We start from the raw sequence: 18,755 nt of genomic DNA, 5'->3' as shown, positions 1-18,755 counted from the left end.
AGACAAACATGGATAATGTCTATTTTAATTATTTTTCTATTACTGCATATATGAAAGTAACATCAGCATGTTGTTAGGCTAATTTGAGTCTAATCACATTGAGGTTATGAAGTCATGCTCACCTCAGATTCCTCCTTTTTTTTTTGAAAAAAAAAAAGGATAAAATGTTATTTTACAAACCACATCACTTAAACCATAAAGAAGACTTTAAAGTTCTATTAAAAAAGAAAAAGAAAAAAAGAATAAGATGACTTCAAGGCATTGTTCTTAACTCCTAACTAGAATATAAAATAAATTCCACAACAAATTTAAAGAATTTTTTTTTTATTTGCCTTTATTTGGTCGCTTTGGTCCACTAATATAAACACTATGTCCTAAATCTTTCCTTATTTCTAGGGTGAAGTGAGAATTCGAACTCTAATTCTCTTAATAAAAGAGAGCAGATTATACTACTGCACCACAAAATTATATATTATCTTTTTAATTTTTTTTTTCATTTTTAATGAATCAATATTGTCCTTTCTTATTATTTATTTATAGAAAATTGTCCTTTCTTATAGTATCATTGTTAGGTAAGGATTTTCATTTTAAGGGACCAAAGTCAGGTTATTAATGAATACAACGCATTACTGAAAAATTGTTTGGAGGAAGGAAAGGAATATACTTCAACTGAGGACTTGAAAGCCCACTAATATGGGTCCATTTAGAATACGTAAGTGTCCATTTAAAATCGCTTCCATAGGCCCCTTTTTAAAAATGAGCTAACGCCACAATTGATTAGTGCAAGAAGCAACATTTGGGGGAGAATCTAAAATACCTCTCTTTTCACCCAAAAAAAAAAAACATTTTGGGGAGAAATATCTTGTGAGATGGGGTTTATGCACTGCCTCTCTCACATATTATGGGTTATGTTGTGGGTTATGTTGTGAGGACGTACACGTTAGCTCAATTGATAAAATCTCTTTTTGTCAAATAAAAACTTTAGAGTTTGAATTCTTTATACTCCAAAACCAATTAGTGTTTTGACCTGAAAATAAACAATAATCATTATAGAGCAGAAGTTATAAGTTAAAATTCTATGATATGTCTAAAAAAAAAGTTCCCTTAAAAGATAATTTTTTCATCTGAGAAATCAGACATTAGTGCCTTTTATTTTCCACTCATTCCTTCTCATTTATTCAGATTAGTTCAGCATTTGAGTCCATTTCTATTCCTTCAACCATCTTCCTTTGAATCCTGATATGAGGACAGGAGATGCCACATTACTAAAAAACAAAATGTTGTTGAACTTCAAGTAGGTAATGCTGTATTGCTACAGAAACAAATAGGCTTTTTCTATCGTTGTGAAATTGTTTTCAAAATGTTTGATGCTCTCAGTAACTTTCATCTAATACTATTGCAATACGATCTTATTCATTTTGGGTTCACCAAGCAGCATGATCGAGCCCACTAAGAAACAAAGCCCACATATGGGCTTGTCTTTGTTTTTTTTCCATGACCGACAAGTGTTCCAAATTTCAAAGTCAAGGTATGGTATGATTATGAGTCCGTGTCCCGCTAGAGTACTAGGCGTGTTTGGCAGGCCAGCAGCATAGGGTTTTGCATATAAACGAGAAGAGAGAGCAGTGTGATCAGTGAGAAAAAGAAAAAATAAAAGTAGTGTGTTTGAGAGTAAAAAAAACAATCAGATTTTCTTTATCTAATAAATATACAGAGAAGATTAATTTTGAGTTTCCTCTTGAAGAAAGTTTTTCTGATTGCTGCAATCATGGGGATATGCTGCATGTATTCAAATTGAGTCAAGATCTCAGGTGAGTTCATATAAATTCTTAGACCAATTGCATTAATGCTTAAAAAAAATGATCTCATTTTAGTTAACTAAGCTCAAAATTCATCCACATTTATATAAAGTTGTGTAAAAATGTGTGATTGCTATATTTTTGAAAAGTGAATATGTAAAATAAAAAAAGTAAATTCCTATGCTAAAATAGAAAAATTTTTTGCGCCAGATGATGTGAATGGTCTTAAAGAGAGATATATTATTGTATTTGGTATGGATTTCAAGTAAGACATGCATAGAAGATATATATTGTAATTGATTTTATGACAGTGTATTTCTCATTCAAGGAAAAAGAATTTGTCATGTATATTTATGTGTTCTTATGCTTGACTGATATCTTGACTTGATAATTTTGGGGTGATTGATTAAAATTATTAGGTGATTTCTTAATTAGAACAATATTAAATTTTGACCCAACACATTCTAGTTTTGGTCTTTAAGCTTTCAAATTCAACAATTTCCCTTTTGTCATTTTTCCTTCCAGACCTAAAATCCTTTCCAGCCGTTTCCATTTCCAATATACCTTTACTTCTTATGGTTCAATTTTGATAGTATTAGTGAATTCCTTATTGTCACTAATATGGTGGTCAATTGTCCTTTCCCAACCCGAATAATATCAATGGCCATGACCTAATAACATCTCTTGAGCTCCCAAGAGGTGGTGGAGATTCAAACCACATATTATATATAATATATATTTTAATAGTTACAACTAAAAAGGAGAATTTGAATCCTAGATATATCTATTGAAAACACCAAAACATATTAGTTAAGTACAAGGTTCATTATAATTCAAACAACATTATATATATATATATATATGATATGTTTGTAAATGGGGGAATTTAAGGGCATTTAATATATACAATATACATTCCACCAAGGGATCTTGCTAATGAAGATTTAATCCTCATCATGTATGCATGTTGACAAAGTCTAAAAGTGAAACAAAATCTCTCAACATTTCAAAATACCCTTATTATGAGTTATAGTGAGTTACAATGGGTATGAGTATAATTTTTTTATTTAATTTTATTTTGACATATCGTAGGCTAACACCGCAATTTATTATGAAAAACTAAAAAAAAAAATTGTGAGATTTTTTTTTTTTAGTAGAAGAGCTCAAGTATGATGTCTTTATAAAGTAAAGATTTTAAGGAAATTTTTTTCATATATATTTTATACACTCATAATTTCATAAGTTTATTCATTTACAATCTGATGGTGTAATTAAAATACACAAGTCTTATCTTGTCCATATGACTCGTCCATCAGAAATAAATGAAGAGATGGGATGCGTAAAGCGTGCTCATCCCTAATAACTTTGTCCATCCATAATAAATTATGGACGAGTCTGTTGGACCATGAGCATACTGAAGCCAAGTCTTCCAAACTTACCGTTACGAAACACCGTACATATGAAATAACTTCCTTGGCAGTTATGAAAGTTACCTCCAAATCTTCTAAATTCCTCAACAATAGGAGCGGTTATTAAACAAAATAACCTCCCTATGTGCAATATATAAGCATTTCCTTACGGAGAGGTGAGGGAGAGATCCTTTTTTCCACAAACAAGTAAATTTTGAAAACACTTTCCTTTTCTTGGAATTATAAACCCACTGACTTCATCATCAGAGGATTTTTGGCCGGCCTCCTCTGATTTTGTATTTGTTCTTTCAGGACTCAGCCTTAAGATCATCAGTGCTTGAGATTTTCAGCCTACTAATTTTCGAGGATCTATCACAATCCTTTTCATAAAGTTTCTGTTAAAAAATTATTTTTCATAATTTTTGAGACAACATATTATAATTGGTGTATAATAAAAGTTTGTATTAGTAGTGAAAGATATAAAAATAATATTTCACCAATTACAACATAGCTTTATGATTAAAGTTTTTATATCTTTTGTATCAATAACATTACACTCTATCAAAAAAGAAAATTACACATTTTCCTAACAAAAAAAAGAATAATAATAATAATAATTATACATTTGAATAACCGGTTTGTCTTGTGGATATGCATGAAAAAAATTGACCAAATAAAATAGAATAGCAGATAGTGGATGGATAGAGATCTAGTGCAATTGTTAAATGTAATTTCCCTTAATCTCAATCCATAGTGGATATCACATCCGAACAAATAGGGACATAGAAATAGAATCCTTCTTCGGTTCTTTCTTCATTTTATTTATTTTTGAAAATATCAAGAGCAAAAAAATTTTTTTTTTCTATATAAGAGAAAATGAATTTAAATTTTTTTTTCTTTTTTTTATTATTATTTATTTTTTAGAAAGGACTAAATTTAAAACTTAAAAGTACCAAGATTGGCCCTGATATATATAGATAGAATCAGTGGGCAAACCATAGTATTTAGGGGTGACAATTTTTATCCATATCTATAAATCCACCAATTACTCACCTAATTTGGATAAGTCTTAACCCAACCCATTTGAATATTTGGGTTAAATGGGTAAAGACTCATTAGGTTATTTAATTATATGGGTCTTAATGGATAAACCTACTAATACCCACTAAAAATCATCTAAAATTTAAATAAACAACATAAAATTTAAATTTCTAAAAAATGACCAAAATACTCCAAAAACCCAAAAAATGACCAAAATACTCCCGAAACCTAAAAAATGACCAAAATATCCCCAAAACCTAAAAATGACCAGAATACTCCGGAATCCTATGTTTCGAGGGAATTTCGGTATTTTTTTTAGGTTTTGGGGTTATTTTGATCATTTTTTAGATTCTAAGGGTATTTTTGTCATTTTCTAGGTTATGAGGGCATTTTTTTTTTTTTTTTCATATTTTGGGTTTTAGGGGTATTTCAATAATTTTTAGATTTTTTGGTTATTTCTGTAAATTTCTAGGTTCCAGAAGTATTTTGGTAATTTTTAGGTTTTGGGGTATTTTGGTAATTTTTTAGGTTTTGAGGGTATTTCGGTCATTTTGTGAGTTTTGAGGGTATTTTGGTAATTTTTAGGTTTTGGGGTATTTTGGTAATTTTTTAGGTTTTGAGGGTATTTCGGTCATTTTGTGAGTTTTGAGAGTATTTTGGTAATTTTTAGGTTTCGGGGGTATTTTGGTCATTTTATTGGGTTTCGGGGGTATTTTGGTCATTTTTCGGGTTTGGGGGGGTATTTTGGTCATTTTTAGGTTTTAGAGATATTTTGGTAATTTTTGGGAGTATTTTGGTCATTTTTTTTTGGAATTTGGGGTATTTTGGTAATTTTTTAGGTTTTGGGGGGTATTTTGGTCATTTTAGTGGTTTTTAAACATATTTGGTGATTTTAGAGATATCGATAGTATTTTGGTCATTTTTGAGGTTTCATGGATATTTTGCTTATTTTAGAGATTTTGGTCATTTTAGTGGTTTTTGAGCATATTTGGTAATTTTAGACATATTGGGGGTATTTTGGTTATTTTAGAGGTTTCATGGATATTTTGTTCATTTTAGAAATTTTGGAAATATTTTGCCCATTTTAAAGATTTTGGGATAATTTTGGATGTCTAAGGGTATATTGGTAATTTTGGAAGTATAGGGGTATTTGCGTTATTTTAGGTATTTAAGGGTATCTTGGTAATTTTAGAAATCAAGATGGTATTTAAGTAGTTTTAAAAGTATTTGGGTCATATTGGGTTAAATGAGTGAGTTACTAATTAAATAGGTTGGGTTGGTAATACATAATTAATTTATATATAAACGGGTTATAAATAGATAAATGGGTAAGTACAACCCAACCCATTTATGACCCGATCCAACCCGGACATTTGTCAACCCTAATAGTATCCTTGAAAATGTATATATATTTGTGTTAATATGTATCTCTCAGTTTGTTGCATCACCATGACTCTCTCTTCCATCTCCGCAGTTTACGCCATGGTTGAGAACCTTTCCTTCTTAGTCCTAACCCTACGTCTGCTCCATAACATTTTCTTCTGTATAACCCTTTTGTTGTCACTGTCAGGTTGATTGAAGCGTTGAAAAATATTATACATATGGAGAAGTATCTGAGAGAAAACTTTGACGTTGAATCGAAGAACTCTTCCGATGAGGCCCTTAGGAGATGGAGATCCGCCGTTTCCATGGTCAAGAACCCTCGCCGCAGGTTTCGCATGGTGGCTGATCTCGCCAAACGTGCAGAAGCGGAAAGAAAACGAAAAAAACTACAGGTTCCATTGCTTTTATATATATATATATATTCACAATCGATCATTATGTTCCAGCTTTATCAGAAACCATGTTCATATCATAAACTGTAGATTTCATTCCCTTGATAACGAAAATGAATGGTTTTGTTTGAGATATATGCAAAAGTGTTTAAATATAAGATTGTGTTCATGTTTTACCGGTATAAAGTTGACAAATGTGAAAGTTTTATAATAAATGTTCAATAAAATATATTGAGCGGCCTCATGAACGGTGTGGCTTTTTGTTTGTTTCTCTGTTCCTTTCTTTTGGTTGTTGAGTTAGGCCGGCTCAATAGGTGATGTAATTAATGTAATTGATTAAGACCCTCAAATAAAAGAAGGCTCTAGCTTGTATTTTTTTTATATATATAATATATTTATTTATGTATTTTAATAAAAAAAATTTAAGAACTTTTATTGGTCAATAAAATGCATTAAAAAAGCCCAATTGTATCCTAAAATGCATAATATTAAAAAGAGAAAAAAAAATAAAATAATCAAACTTCAGCTAACAAAATTAAATTTTAGAAAACAAATTTATTAACTCATTCTTGAAATATGCTAAAGTCAAAATTAACACCACACAAATTCATTAATAATACAATTTAATTATCTTGAAATATGCTAAAATAGAGATTATAGATTTCAAAAACAAAAGAAAAATTTCTCATCTCTCTATCTCTCTACCTCTCCATCTATATTCTTACCTTTCTTTTCTTCATCTTCATCATCATCTTGATTTTTAATCTTTTTCCATAAACGTTTGATGGGACACGTTTTTTGCTTTAAAACTTAGCCATAAGATGGTTTCTCTAAAAAAAAAAAAAAAAACCTTAGCCATAGGATGATAGGAATAGGAGTAGAGGCTGGACTGCACAGGCGCACAGCAGCACAGGCTGTACAGTGCGCAACTGTGCGGTGCAGTCCACAGTTACAACAAGACAACACGGTTTCTCTTCTTTTATTATTATTTTCTTCTTCTAAACACAGTTTCTCAATTTATCTATTATTATAAATTATTATACTAATTAATAATTTAATAAGTAATTTTTCATCTCAAAAAGTAAAAAAAATATATTTTAAATAAAATTTTTAATATATATATATATATATTATTTGATTAATATTTAAATATAAAAAGACCCTACTTAAAATTTTCGTCTAAGACCCCTAAAGTTGTTGAGCCAGCCTGTTAAGAAAAAGAATGAGAATAAGAGGAAATATGAGGTTAATTAAGGATTTTTATGATTTGTCTAGTTTTTGGTTCTTAGTTTTGAGTCTTTTGACAGAGGTGAATATGGGTGCAATGGTACAGTAGTGACATGGGTGGAGGGTTATAAACTTTTGAGCACCGGATTTTGATTAATGATGAAAAGATTTTGAGATGCGAAGAGTGTTACTTTTGCACCACCATTTTCCCAGATCAAAACAGAGTTTTTGGTGGATTTCTGTTTGCATTTGAAGAAGTTGATCGTACAGTTTTCATGTTAATGATTGTCTGATTTGTATTTCATTTTACGGCCATAGATATTTAGGTTATCAATGCCATCAAATCAACACAGAAAAATAAGGATTTTGTGCAATTTCAGCTTAGTTTCTTGGATGGTGATGTGCTCAATACTATTCGTTGGAGTGTGAAGAGATCTTGTTCATTGTTTGATCAAAGACGTTTTTGACAAAACTGCACGATACTTAATGCCTCATTGATTGGAATAGATAAAAGTCAAAAGAAATCTGAGATAAGTCATACAATATACTCACAAGGAACAATGATAGAGTACAATTCCCATTACCTAGTAATAGGAAAATATTTACTGCACCCGGTATATTATTTATTAAGTCATCTTTTCACATGAAGAGGTTCTATTGCGTTTAAAATTCACATTTCAAATGAGAAAAAATGCGTAATACATCATCATAATAGGCAATGTCTATTACACACTTGTATGCATCCGTACAATTGTGTAAACACACTAATATCGTGACTTAAGTTATGTTTTCAAGTTCGAAATTGCGACTTATGTCACGATTTCAGCACATATAGCAAGCTTTCCCCACATCATGTGCGAATGCATAATTTCTCAAAAAGTAAGTGTGATTGTACGATTTTTGTACACGTTTCCTATTCAGGATGCTCTGGCGGTTGGGTCAAACGAATGGGTTATGTAAGAACATTGCCACCATGTCTTTGTCTTAGGATTTTATAGGTGCCGGCCATTAATGGTGTATTCATGTGCTTAAAAGTTCTTAGAGAACTTTCATACGTCACTGCTCGTATCCCTTGACCAAGATCACGCGTTTTCATTCCTGTTTTTTGAAGTAGGACACTTCGTTTTTGTTTTCTCATCATTTGGCTCATTGGCTGCTCCAAATCGTTCAAAGTGTCTCATTTGGTGCAAAGTTTTAAGTAGACAAGTGGACATTGTTTATGTGAATGTCAACTTTTTACTTTTATTTGTTTAAATACGAGGATGACTTATCTTTAAAAAAAAAAAAAAAGCTTTTGCTTGCCAAAAATGACTTCCCTCTTAAATTGGTACACGGTATGATAAAAAAGTAGTTGCTTGTTCTCAAAGGAATGTAACTCATTGCTTCTGTAGATATTCATCTTACAAGTAAAAGAAATTCTATTTTCAAATTTATTATTTGTCCTTTACTTTTAAGCAATCTGATGGTGATGGAATTCATTCAACTTCAGCAAATTTGTTTACCAATTTCCTAAAGTTGACTGGCAATTGGAAATTGCTAGCTTAATTAAGCAAGTATAACTATAATCTACAAGAAAGGGACACTATTTTTTTAATCTCTTTCGGGATAGAATGATAACCAAGATGGAATAGATCCTACATACTTGGAATTGATAACCAAGCTTTTGCATTTTTCTACACTTTGTTAATTTGGAAATACAGAGTGGAATGTCCTGGTTATACTTTACTGTATATAGTTGGCTTAGAGTCAAGTATATAACATGTCACAAAAATCCCAATTGAAAAACCAATACCGTGATCCAAAAAAACAGGTACTTGACCATCATTTTATGGTATTTGTGATATTGCTCAATCTGAAATTGAATTACACAACTGTACATTAGAATAATAGATTGATGCCTTAGATCTATAAAAAGGAGTTTACAGATCTAAATGTCTTGGTCTTCATGTTGTCACGTTTTACTTTGAAAACATTATCTCTTGATTCTTTATATGATAATAAACAAATTCATGGAACTTTCCTAGTGAAGTCATCGCATTCACATGCATCAATTGGTCAGGGCTGCTCATTGGGCAGGCAATGTTGAATGTCAAATGAAACTTGATACTTTTAGTGTATATTCAAAGTTTTTAACAGTTTGGTAATTGAAATATATAAAAATGTAAAGTGGATCCAATAGTGATAAAGTCGGTCAATACCACATGCGATGTGTTGTTTTGTCTTAATTTGCAGAGATCTTACCTAGTTTTAGACCCGTTACCCACGACTTCGTCTATGCATGTGGCTGATAATTCTTTCCTCTTCTGACCGCCATCCCATTTTCTTAAATTTCTTTGACAATTATGAATTGCTTTATGGAGATTGACTTGGGTCATTCTCAATCAGCACAGGGTTATTAGCTATTTGGGAAAATTGGTTTATATCACAAGGCAGACAAATATATAATGCATAACTGTAGTGTTGGTGATCAATATCATTATTGTTAGTAGTCCCAAAACTTTCTATGAAGTATTTTTCGGGTTTGTGGAAACGTTATAAGTTACTGTGAGTGCTGCTGCTGCCGCATAGCAGCTGTCATGTATTCATCTGTGGAAAGCTAGCTGCCAAAATGTGTGTTGGAATAGCGCTTGACTCTACTCAAACCTAACAAACCAACATGTGTACGTGACAACATTGAATACAGGAACCTAACTAAACAAAGCACTAATATAACATTGAATGCTTGAACTTTTTTGTTGTTTCATTTTTGGTTCCTGTTGTGCTCTAGCTAAGCCTATAGATTGAGGGACTTCTTGATGCAGGAGATGCAAGAAGATTATTATTTATGTTTGCAAGTCAATTGTATTTTTATGTTTTAGATCCTATTAGTTTATTGGGCTATTAGTATTTTAATTTAGAAGCAAGGTTATTTTTGTAATAAGGCAATTAGGGTTTCCTAACCAATTAGATCTAGGGTTTAGCAATCCTTTATAAGCAACCTATTGTATTCCTTGAGGAGAGTTAATATTTTGATTGTGATGCCCCAATTTAATTGATTGATTGTGTGATGAGTCCCACATCGGGTATTTACTGGGTTGAATTAAGCTTTATTAACAATTACAAGAAACCTCAATTGTGACTAGTCCTTTTGAGGTATAGCGCAAATGTGGCTAGCGTTTTTCCTTGGGTCGTTACATATGGTATCAGAGCCGGTCCGGTAACCCTGTGTGGGCTCGAAAAAGTGGGCCCTAACGAGGACGTTAGGGATTTAAGTGAGGGAGATTGTAATGCCTCAATTTAATTGATTGATTGTGTGATGAGTTTCACATCGAGTATTTATTGTGATACCCTAATTTGATTGATCGTATGATGTGTGTGGGTGTGTGATGAGTCCCACATCGGGTATTTACAGGGTAGATTTGGGCTTTATTAATAACTACAAAGAGTCTCAATTGTGACTAGTTCTTTTGAGGTATAGCGCAGATGTGGCTAATGTTTTTCCTTGGGTCGTTACATATGGTATCAGAGCCGGCTGGGTAACCCCATGTGGGTTTTGAGACACTACCCCACAAAGTGGGCCCTAACGAGGATGTTAGGGATTTAAGTGGGGGGGGATTGTGATACCTCAATTTGATTGATCGTATGATGTGTGTGGGTGTGTGATGAGTCCCACATCGGGTATTTACAGGGTAGATTTAGGCTTTATTAATAACTACAAGGAGCCTCAATTGTGACTAGTCTTTTTGAGGTATAGCGCAGATGTGACTAGCGCTTTTCCTTGAGTCGTTACATATGGTATCAGAGCCGGCCCGGTAACCCCATGTGGGCTTTGAGACACTACCCCACAAAGTGGGCCCTAACAAGGATGTTAGGGATTTAAGTGGGGGAGATTGTGATACCCCAATTTGATTGATCGTATGATGTGTGTGGGTGTGTGATGAGTCTCACATCAGGTATTTATAGGGTAGATCTGGGTTTTATTAATAACTACAAGGAGCCTCAATTGTGACTAGTCCTTTCGAGATATAGCGCAGATGTGGCTAGCGCTTTTCCTTGGGTCGTTACATTGATGAATGAAAAAAATGGCTGTTTGGTCTTTCTTTGGTCTACCTTAGGTGCTGATTCCAGGTCTACCCTAGATGCCGACTCCTAGTAGTTTCCCCGCTTGGTGCTGACTCTAAGCAAGGTCTAGGTGCTGACTCCTAGGTCATATCTCTTTATTTTCCCGTTGTTTAGTTTTGTTTTGATTATCCTGCGTCAATTTTAGTATCAAGGAAAACATTGATTTATTTGAAGCAACACCGTAGCCACGAACCATAAAAGTACTTAATAAAAAATTTTTAAAAAAAAAAATCCTTTGTTGTCATTATTTTCCACCCATCAGAACAGCACCACACCACACTGCAGTAACCCAAATTTCAAACCAAACACAAAATCTACCAAATTCCCAGACCCATCGTGAATCACCAATCCCTCATTCGTCAAGCTATATCGCCACCATTAACATAAACAACCCAGCCACTCCAGGACCCCAACCCCACTGCCAGATCCTAATTCCACACTCAAATCACCAATCTTTTGCAACCACAAAGATAGAGAAGAAGTCCTGTTGCTGCCGACTTGGATCATCAAATTTTGCCCTTCCTCGTGACGTTGATCCACCTCCATTAGTTCCTGCTTGCCACCGTGACTACCACTATACACACTTGCCAGCCCCAGTTGCAACGGCCCACCATGAGCACCTTCCATCCCTGCCTTGCGCTGCCATGACCTTCACTTGCTCACTGCCATTCCGTCGCAAGTACCCAATCAACCTGATCTCAAAGGTAACCCAGTACAGCCCCCTCTGCGTTATCCACTTTCTTTAGCCAAAAAAACATTCTAACCAACCCATTTTGGAAACAAACCCTTGCCCAACCCATTTGTTAACAAGCCCAAAGCCCATATTTTACAACACCTATTTTCTTTTTTCTTTTTCTTTTTAAAAAGAGCCAGCCCACGAAATCCAAACCTGTCAACTAGCCCAGTCCTAGTAACTATTTGAGAGAATAGTCTTAGAAGCCTATTCCAACGATCTGTCCAGAGAACATCACAGCAACCTAGGTTATTATTCCAACTTCCAACTATTTGTTGAAGCACTGTTTTAGAGAATTATGGTAATATCCGAAGCACCTTATTTTGATGGTTGTAAAACTAATCCATGGGATTTTGTCAACTTAATGAATGGGATGGAGCAATTCTTTGAGCAAGCAAATTTTGCAGATAACAAAAAGGTTAGGTATGCAAAGTTAAAGTTAAGAGGTGGAGCAGAAATGTTTTGGAAGAATCTTGAATATTTCCACTATCTAAATTATGAACTTGCCATTAATGTGTAGGAAGATATGAAAGAAAAGTTTTGTGATGAGTATTTGTCACCATACTTTCAAGCTAAGTATCTACCCCAATCTTAGTGTGGTACTTTTCAAGTTGAAGAAAATACGATGAATCCTCATCCTATTTCATGTCCTTAGCGCACTTTTGAACAATCTATCAAGGAATTATCTACCAAGGAATTATCTGCAAAGCTTATAAATGATGTTCAAGATAGGATTGCACAGATGAAGCAAATGAAGACTCAAACTGATTCAATTGGGAACCCAAGGATAATTGACCACAATGACCTTATTGCTGCCCCCATAGAAGACAACATTGATGATAATATCTTGGTCATGGAGAATCCTCAAGCAACAACAAAGCCTAATGTTGACACAGACGTACATACCTTGACAAGTGTTGCTTTAACATGCGTGCAAGGAAATGAATCTATTGAAGAGCAACAGGGTGAAGAGATGTTTTCTAAAAAGAGTATTATGTTAGAGGGTGCACATGATGTGATATTGGAAGCTAATGAATCTGCTTTTGATCAACCTTCCATGGTGCATGAAGACAAACAATTTGCTAAAGTGAAGAAAGTGGATAACATAGTGTTTCCAATGGTTCAAGATAAGATTATGTTAATTCCACACATTGATTTTGTTATTCTAGAAGAGTTTGACAAGGTGGAATTCAAGGTTTTTCTTTTCTCTATGCTCCCTAGGGTGATTCTAGACTTGAAGCAAGTGTTACTTGTTAGCATCCTAATCGTTCAACGCTTTAGAACTTGAGGTCGAGTTTTCTCCAACCAGAGGAGAATGATGCGAGAGACACAAGAAGATTATTATTTAGTATTATTTATGTTTGCAAGTTAATTGTATTTTTATGTTTTAGGTCCTATTAGTTTATTGGGCTATTAGTATTTTAATTTGGAAGTAAGGTTATTTTTGTAATAAGGCAATTAGAGTTTCCTAGCCAATTAGAACTAGGGTTTAGCAATCTTTTATAAGCAACCTATTGTACTCCTTGAGCAGAGTTGATATTTTGATGAATGAAAAAAATGGTTGTTTGGTCTTTCTTTTGTCTGGTGCTGACTCCAAGTAAGGCCTAAGTGCTGACTCCTAGGTCATATCCCTTTATTTTACCGTTGTTTAGTTTTGTTCTAGTTGTTCTGTGTCACTTCTATTTTACTTCTAATACTTGAGCTTTGATTCAATGACAAGTGTCTTTCATCAAAAGCGATAGGTTGTGGGTTTGAGCCCAAGAATCAGCCTATCTAATAAATTTGGGGTAAGGCTACTTACCATGACCTCTCCTAGACCCCAAAAAAGTGGGAGTCTTGTGCACTAGCTATGACTTTTTTTTTTTACAAGAAATTTGAGAAAAGAAGCAGCGGGTCTTATAACCTTTTATTAAGTACCAGAAAATAAGAACAAGTAAATTAATGACTAGGTACTGGGCAAGCTTATAGGATTAGTGCAGAGGACCATAGTCTAGAAGTATTTTTCGCAAAACATAACTAAGACTAGCCTTACGTTTTGATATTTCCAGCAGGAGAAATAAAACCAAATTTAAAATGGTAAAACTCTCCCATAGTTGTGCTCCATTGTTTTTGAAAACCTAGAATAAGTCTATAAATACTTTAAATGGACGAAAACCATGTCAAATCAGCAATCCAAGTACCAAACATACTATGCCTTGTTTATATACATGCACGTGGACTTTGCTAATCTCAGCATGCTTATGTTGATATTAGCAAAAGCTAGAGCATAATTTTGGTAATCAGGATAAGGCTGTGGAACCATGTTAATTACAAATAGAGTTGCTATGACAGTTTCCAATACATATTCTCAACCGCATGCATCTTGTAGCATAAATTTTATGTACAATACCAAATGCTGCATAAATTACATTCCTTCGCTAGAGACTTGTCATGCTCTCATTACTCTCTTATACTACTTTTGGCCAGGAAAAGATACGAGTAGCTGTATATGTGAACAAGGCAGCACTGCAGTTCGTTGGCACTATAGATGGTATTAAATGAACTGTAGTATTGTAACATCTAATTCATCCAAAATTCTATATCATTTCTCAACTATATATATATTTTTGCCTCATGCAGATAATAAAACTCATTACAAGCTCTCCAATGAGGTCAAGGATGCTGGTTTTGGCATTGAACCTGATGAACTAGCATCCATTGTTCGAACCCATGATAGCAAAGGTTTGGTAAGTCATGGAGGACTTGAAGGATTAGCAAGAGAGCTCTCTGTGTCTTTAAAGGATGGTGTTGTTTCAAGTGACATACCTCTCAGGCAAAATATATATGGTTTAAACAGATATGTTGAAAAACCTTCCAAGAGTCTCTGGATGTTTGTCTGGGATGCACTACATGACTTAACTCTAGTTATTCTCATGGTTTGTGCCGTGATTTCTATAGGTGTTGGAATTCCGACTGAAGGTTGGCCAAAGGGTATGTATGATGGGGTAGGAATATTACTTTGTATATTCTTAGTAGTGCTTGTCACTGCAATAAGTGACTACAGGCAGTCTTTACAATTTAGGGACTTGGATAAGGAAAAGAAAAACATAATTATTCAAGTCACCAGAGACGGATGTAGACAGAAGGTTTCAATCTATGATTTGGTGGCTGGTGATGTTGTTCATTTATCTATTGGCGATCAAGTTCCTGCAGATGGTGTTTTCATTTCGGGCCACAGCTTATCAGTGGATGAATCTAGTTTGTCAGGTGAGAGTGAGGCAGTGAATGTAACCCAAGAAACGCCTTTTCTTCTGGCAGGTACCAAAGTGCAAGATGGGTCTGGTAAAATGCTAGTGGCATCAGTTGGCATGAGAACAGAATGGGGAAGATTGATGGTTACTCTAAGTGAAGGGGGAGATGATGAGACACCACTGCAGGTGAAGCTTAATGGAGTTGCAACCATTATTGGGAAGATAGGTTTGGCTTTTGCTGTGCTAACATTTTTAGTTCTGACTGGAAGGTTTTTAGTGGTTAAGGCACTTCAAAATAGGATCACAGTGTGGTCTGGTAGTGATGCACTGAAGCTTTTAAATTACTTTGCTATTGCTGTGACTATACTAGTTGTTGCAGTGCCAGAGGGACTACCACTGGCAGTGACACTAAGTCTTGCCTTTGCTATGAAAAAACTAATGAGTGATAAGGCACTTGTAAGGCATCTCTCTGCATGTGAGACAATGGGTTCTGTGAGTTGTATTTGCACGGATAAAACAGGAACATTGACAACAAATCATATGGTGGTGAATAAAATTTGGATATGCCAAAAAACTACTGAGATAAATAGTAGAGGAAGTGAGGATGTACTGAATATTTCACTCTCAGAAAAAGTTCTTAACCTCCTTCTGCAGTCGATATTTCAGAATACTAGCTCAGAGGTTGTTAGAGGGAAAGACTTAAAGAAAAACATCATAGGTACTCCAACCGAGACTGCACTAATGGAGTTAGGCATGCTTCTTGGAGGTGATTTTAATGCTTATCGTGAAGAGGATAACATAGTGAAAGTTGAGCCTTTCAATTCAAATAAAAAGAGGATGTCTGTGCTTGTGGCTCTTCCTGGAAGTGGTGGATTTCAAGCGTTCTGCAAAGGTGCATCAGAAATAATTTTAAAAATGTGTGACAAGATTGTTAATGCTGATGGGGAAGCCATCCCGCTATCTGAAGAACAGAGAAAGGACATCACAGATGTCATAAATAATTTCGCTTGTGAAGCTCTACGAACTCTTTGTTTGGCCTTCAAGGATATAAAAGGCATTTCCAGTGCAGATAGCATACCTGAAGATGGTTATACATTAATATCTGTTATTGGAATTAAGGATCCTGTGCGTCCTGGGGTAAGGGAAGCGGTTAAGACTTGTTTAGCTGCTGGGATTACCGTGAGGATGGTCACTGGTGATAATATTAATACTGCTAAAGCCATTGCTAAGGAATGTGGTATCCTGACAGAAAATGGTATAGCAATAGAAGGGTCAGATTTCCGCAATAAGAGCCCACAGGAGATGGAGGAGATAATCCCCAAACTGCAGGTTTTATAGTTGATTAATGAACTTTTCTTGAACTCTCAAGTGGCAGAAATTTCTATGATTGCTTAAATTATGAGTGTAGGCAATGCCTCAGTTTCTATAATTGCTTATATTATTTGTGTAGGTAATGGCTCGATCACTGCCTTTGGATAAGCACACCCTAGTAACCCATTTGAGGAATGTGACTAAAGAAGTTGTGGCAGTGACAGGTGATGGGACCAATGATGCTCCTGCATTGCATGAGGCTGACATTGGACTTGCTATGGGTATAGCAGGAACAGAGGTTCGTTAGAGACCTGATTTTATCATATGCAACATTTGTTTCGTATATGTTACTTAGATCAGTTACCTTAGTTTGGTTGTTTGTTCCAATGAAAATGTTCTGTGATCGCTGATAGGTGGCCTTGAATGTTAAATTGTTCTAACAAGTGTTTTGTTATCTTACTTTCAAAAGATGTGATTGAGTCTAAGATTATTGATTGAATAGACAAGTAACATCGAAGGATGGAACATTTATTGGCTGAGGAATCTGTCAAAGTCTATAAGGAGGATTTTTCATTTTCAACACTTACTACAAATCATATGAGCAAATATACATGCTCTATATTACCATATCAGTTTCTATCTATTATTGTTAGCTAAGCATCTTCTGCTAATATTGCATTCTTGCAGGTAGCAAAAGAAAATGCAGATGTTATCGTAATGGATGATAACTTTTCCACTATAGTGAATGTCGCAAGATGGGGTCGTTCAGTTTATATTAACATTCAAAAGTTTGTACAATTCCAGTTAACGGTTAATGTTGTTGCTCTCATGCTCAACTTCATCTGTGCATGCGTTTCAGGTGAGTCCTATGGTGCTAAGCTTTTAGACATTCAACTTTTACTTTTATTCAATGCATATGGCTAATAAATCTTTTGAAATAAATTTCAGGCTCCACTCCTCTCACAACCGTACAAATGCTTTGGGTAAACTTAATCATGGACACTCTTGGCGCCTTGGCGCTGGCTACAGAACCCCCACATGAGGGGTTGATGAAAAGACCCCCAGTTGGGAGGGATGTAAAATTCATCACCAGGATCATGTGGAGGAATATTGTCGGACAGAGCATCTTTCAAATTCTTGTCCTTTTGATTTTTCAACTTAAAGGGAAGCAGCTTCTAAAGCTCACAGGCTCAGATGCTGATTCCATTCTCAAAACATTCATATTCAACTCCTTTGTGTTTTGCCAAGTATGGAAGCAGCCTTTACCTCTATTTTCATTGCAGCTCATGCATTGCACATTTGCACTATCTACAGCACATGTTATCCCATTTTTGTGTTTTATATTGGTGAACACATTTTGTTTTCAAAATTCTGTTGTAGCTAGTTTTAGTTTGCCTTTAGCTTGTCTTCAAAGTTTTCGGATGCTGATAACTCATTCAGCTTAAGAAACCCATCATAGAATTGCTAATTCCTAGAGTTGTTGCATTTTGTTATGTGATCTCTCTGTTGCCTTCACATGTGCTATCAGATTCAATGCCAACAAGCCAAGGATGCATTACAATAAAACATTCCATCTTATTATAGCCAAAACCATAAAACATTCACTTTTCCATTTTTAGTACCGATTAAACAATGACTTATGTTGCTTTTCTTTCTTTTCTATCCTATATTTTAGGTATTCAATGAAATAAACAGCCGCGACATGGTGAAGATAAATGTTTTCCGCGGCATCTTTGACAGTTGGATTTTTTTGATTGTCATTATCTCCACAGTAGCATTCCAATTCATAATAGTCGAATTTTTAGGCACTTTTGCAGACACCGTGCCACTTAGCTGGGAATTGTGGTTAGCCAGCATCTTAATTGGAGCTGCAAGTTTAATTATCGCTGTTGTCCTAAAGTGTATTCCTGTTCGAGAGAGCAAGCTCATTGTTGAACATCATGATGGTTATGAACCCCTCCCTACAGGTCCAGAGCTGGCATGAAAGACTAAGATGGACGTTTGTAAAGCATTTAATCCTAAAAGGGAAATGCTAAAATTACGACAAAGTGTTTTACAAATTGATGTAGCAATGAATGTGATTGGTGAATTTTAACAATCTCTTAGATGAAGGCTTAAATTTTTTTTTT

At 34.5% G+C, this 18,755-nt stretch overlaps 1 protein-coding gene across 2 annotated transcripts; it reads left to right on the top strand.

Moving 5' to 3' along the window:
* The first annotated feature begins 5,648 nt into the window (after window positions 1-5,648).
* Window positions 5,649-18,755, top strand: LOC112009077 (calcium-transporting ATPase 4, plasma membrane-type). Of its 2 annotated transcripts, XM_065769765.1 has the most exons (8): window positions 5,649-5,734; window positions 5,820-6,024; window positions 14,552-14,615; window positions 14,705-16,644; window positions 16,766-16,924; window positions 17,314-17,485; window positions 17,575-17,873; window positions 18,302-18,755. In XM_065769765.1, the coding sequence occupies exons 2-8, from the start codon at window positions 5,851-5,853 to the stop codon at window positions 18,608-18,610; spliced, it is 3,117 nt and encodes a 1,038-aa protein (XP_065625837.1). In that variant the 5' UTR covers window positions 5,649-5,734; window positions 5,820-5,850; the 3' UTR covers window positions 18,611-18,755. The 2 variants fall into 2 exon arrangements, with proteins under 2 accessions (XP_065625837.1, XP_065625844.1); XM_065769772.1 differs by having other exon boundaries at window positions 5,676-6,024.

Source organism: Quercus suber, unplaced genomic scaffold (assembly GCF_002906115.3).
Source record: "Quercus suber isolate HL8 unplaced genomic scaffold, Cork oak 2.0 scaffold_28, whole genome shotgun sequence".
NCBI classification, from domain to species: domain Eukaryota; kingdom Viridiplantae; phylum Streptophyta; class Magnoliopsida; order Fagales; family Fagaceae; genus Quercus; species Quercus suber.
Note: the sequence above shows the minus strand (reverse complement) of the source record. Positions and strands in the feature narration are given on the sequence as shown.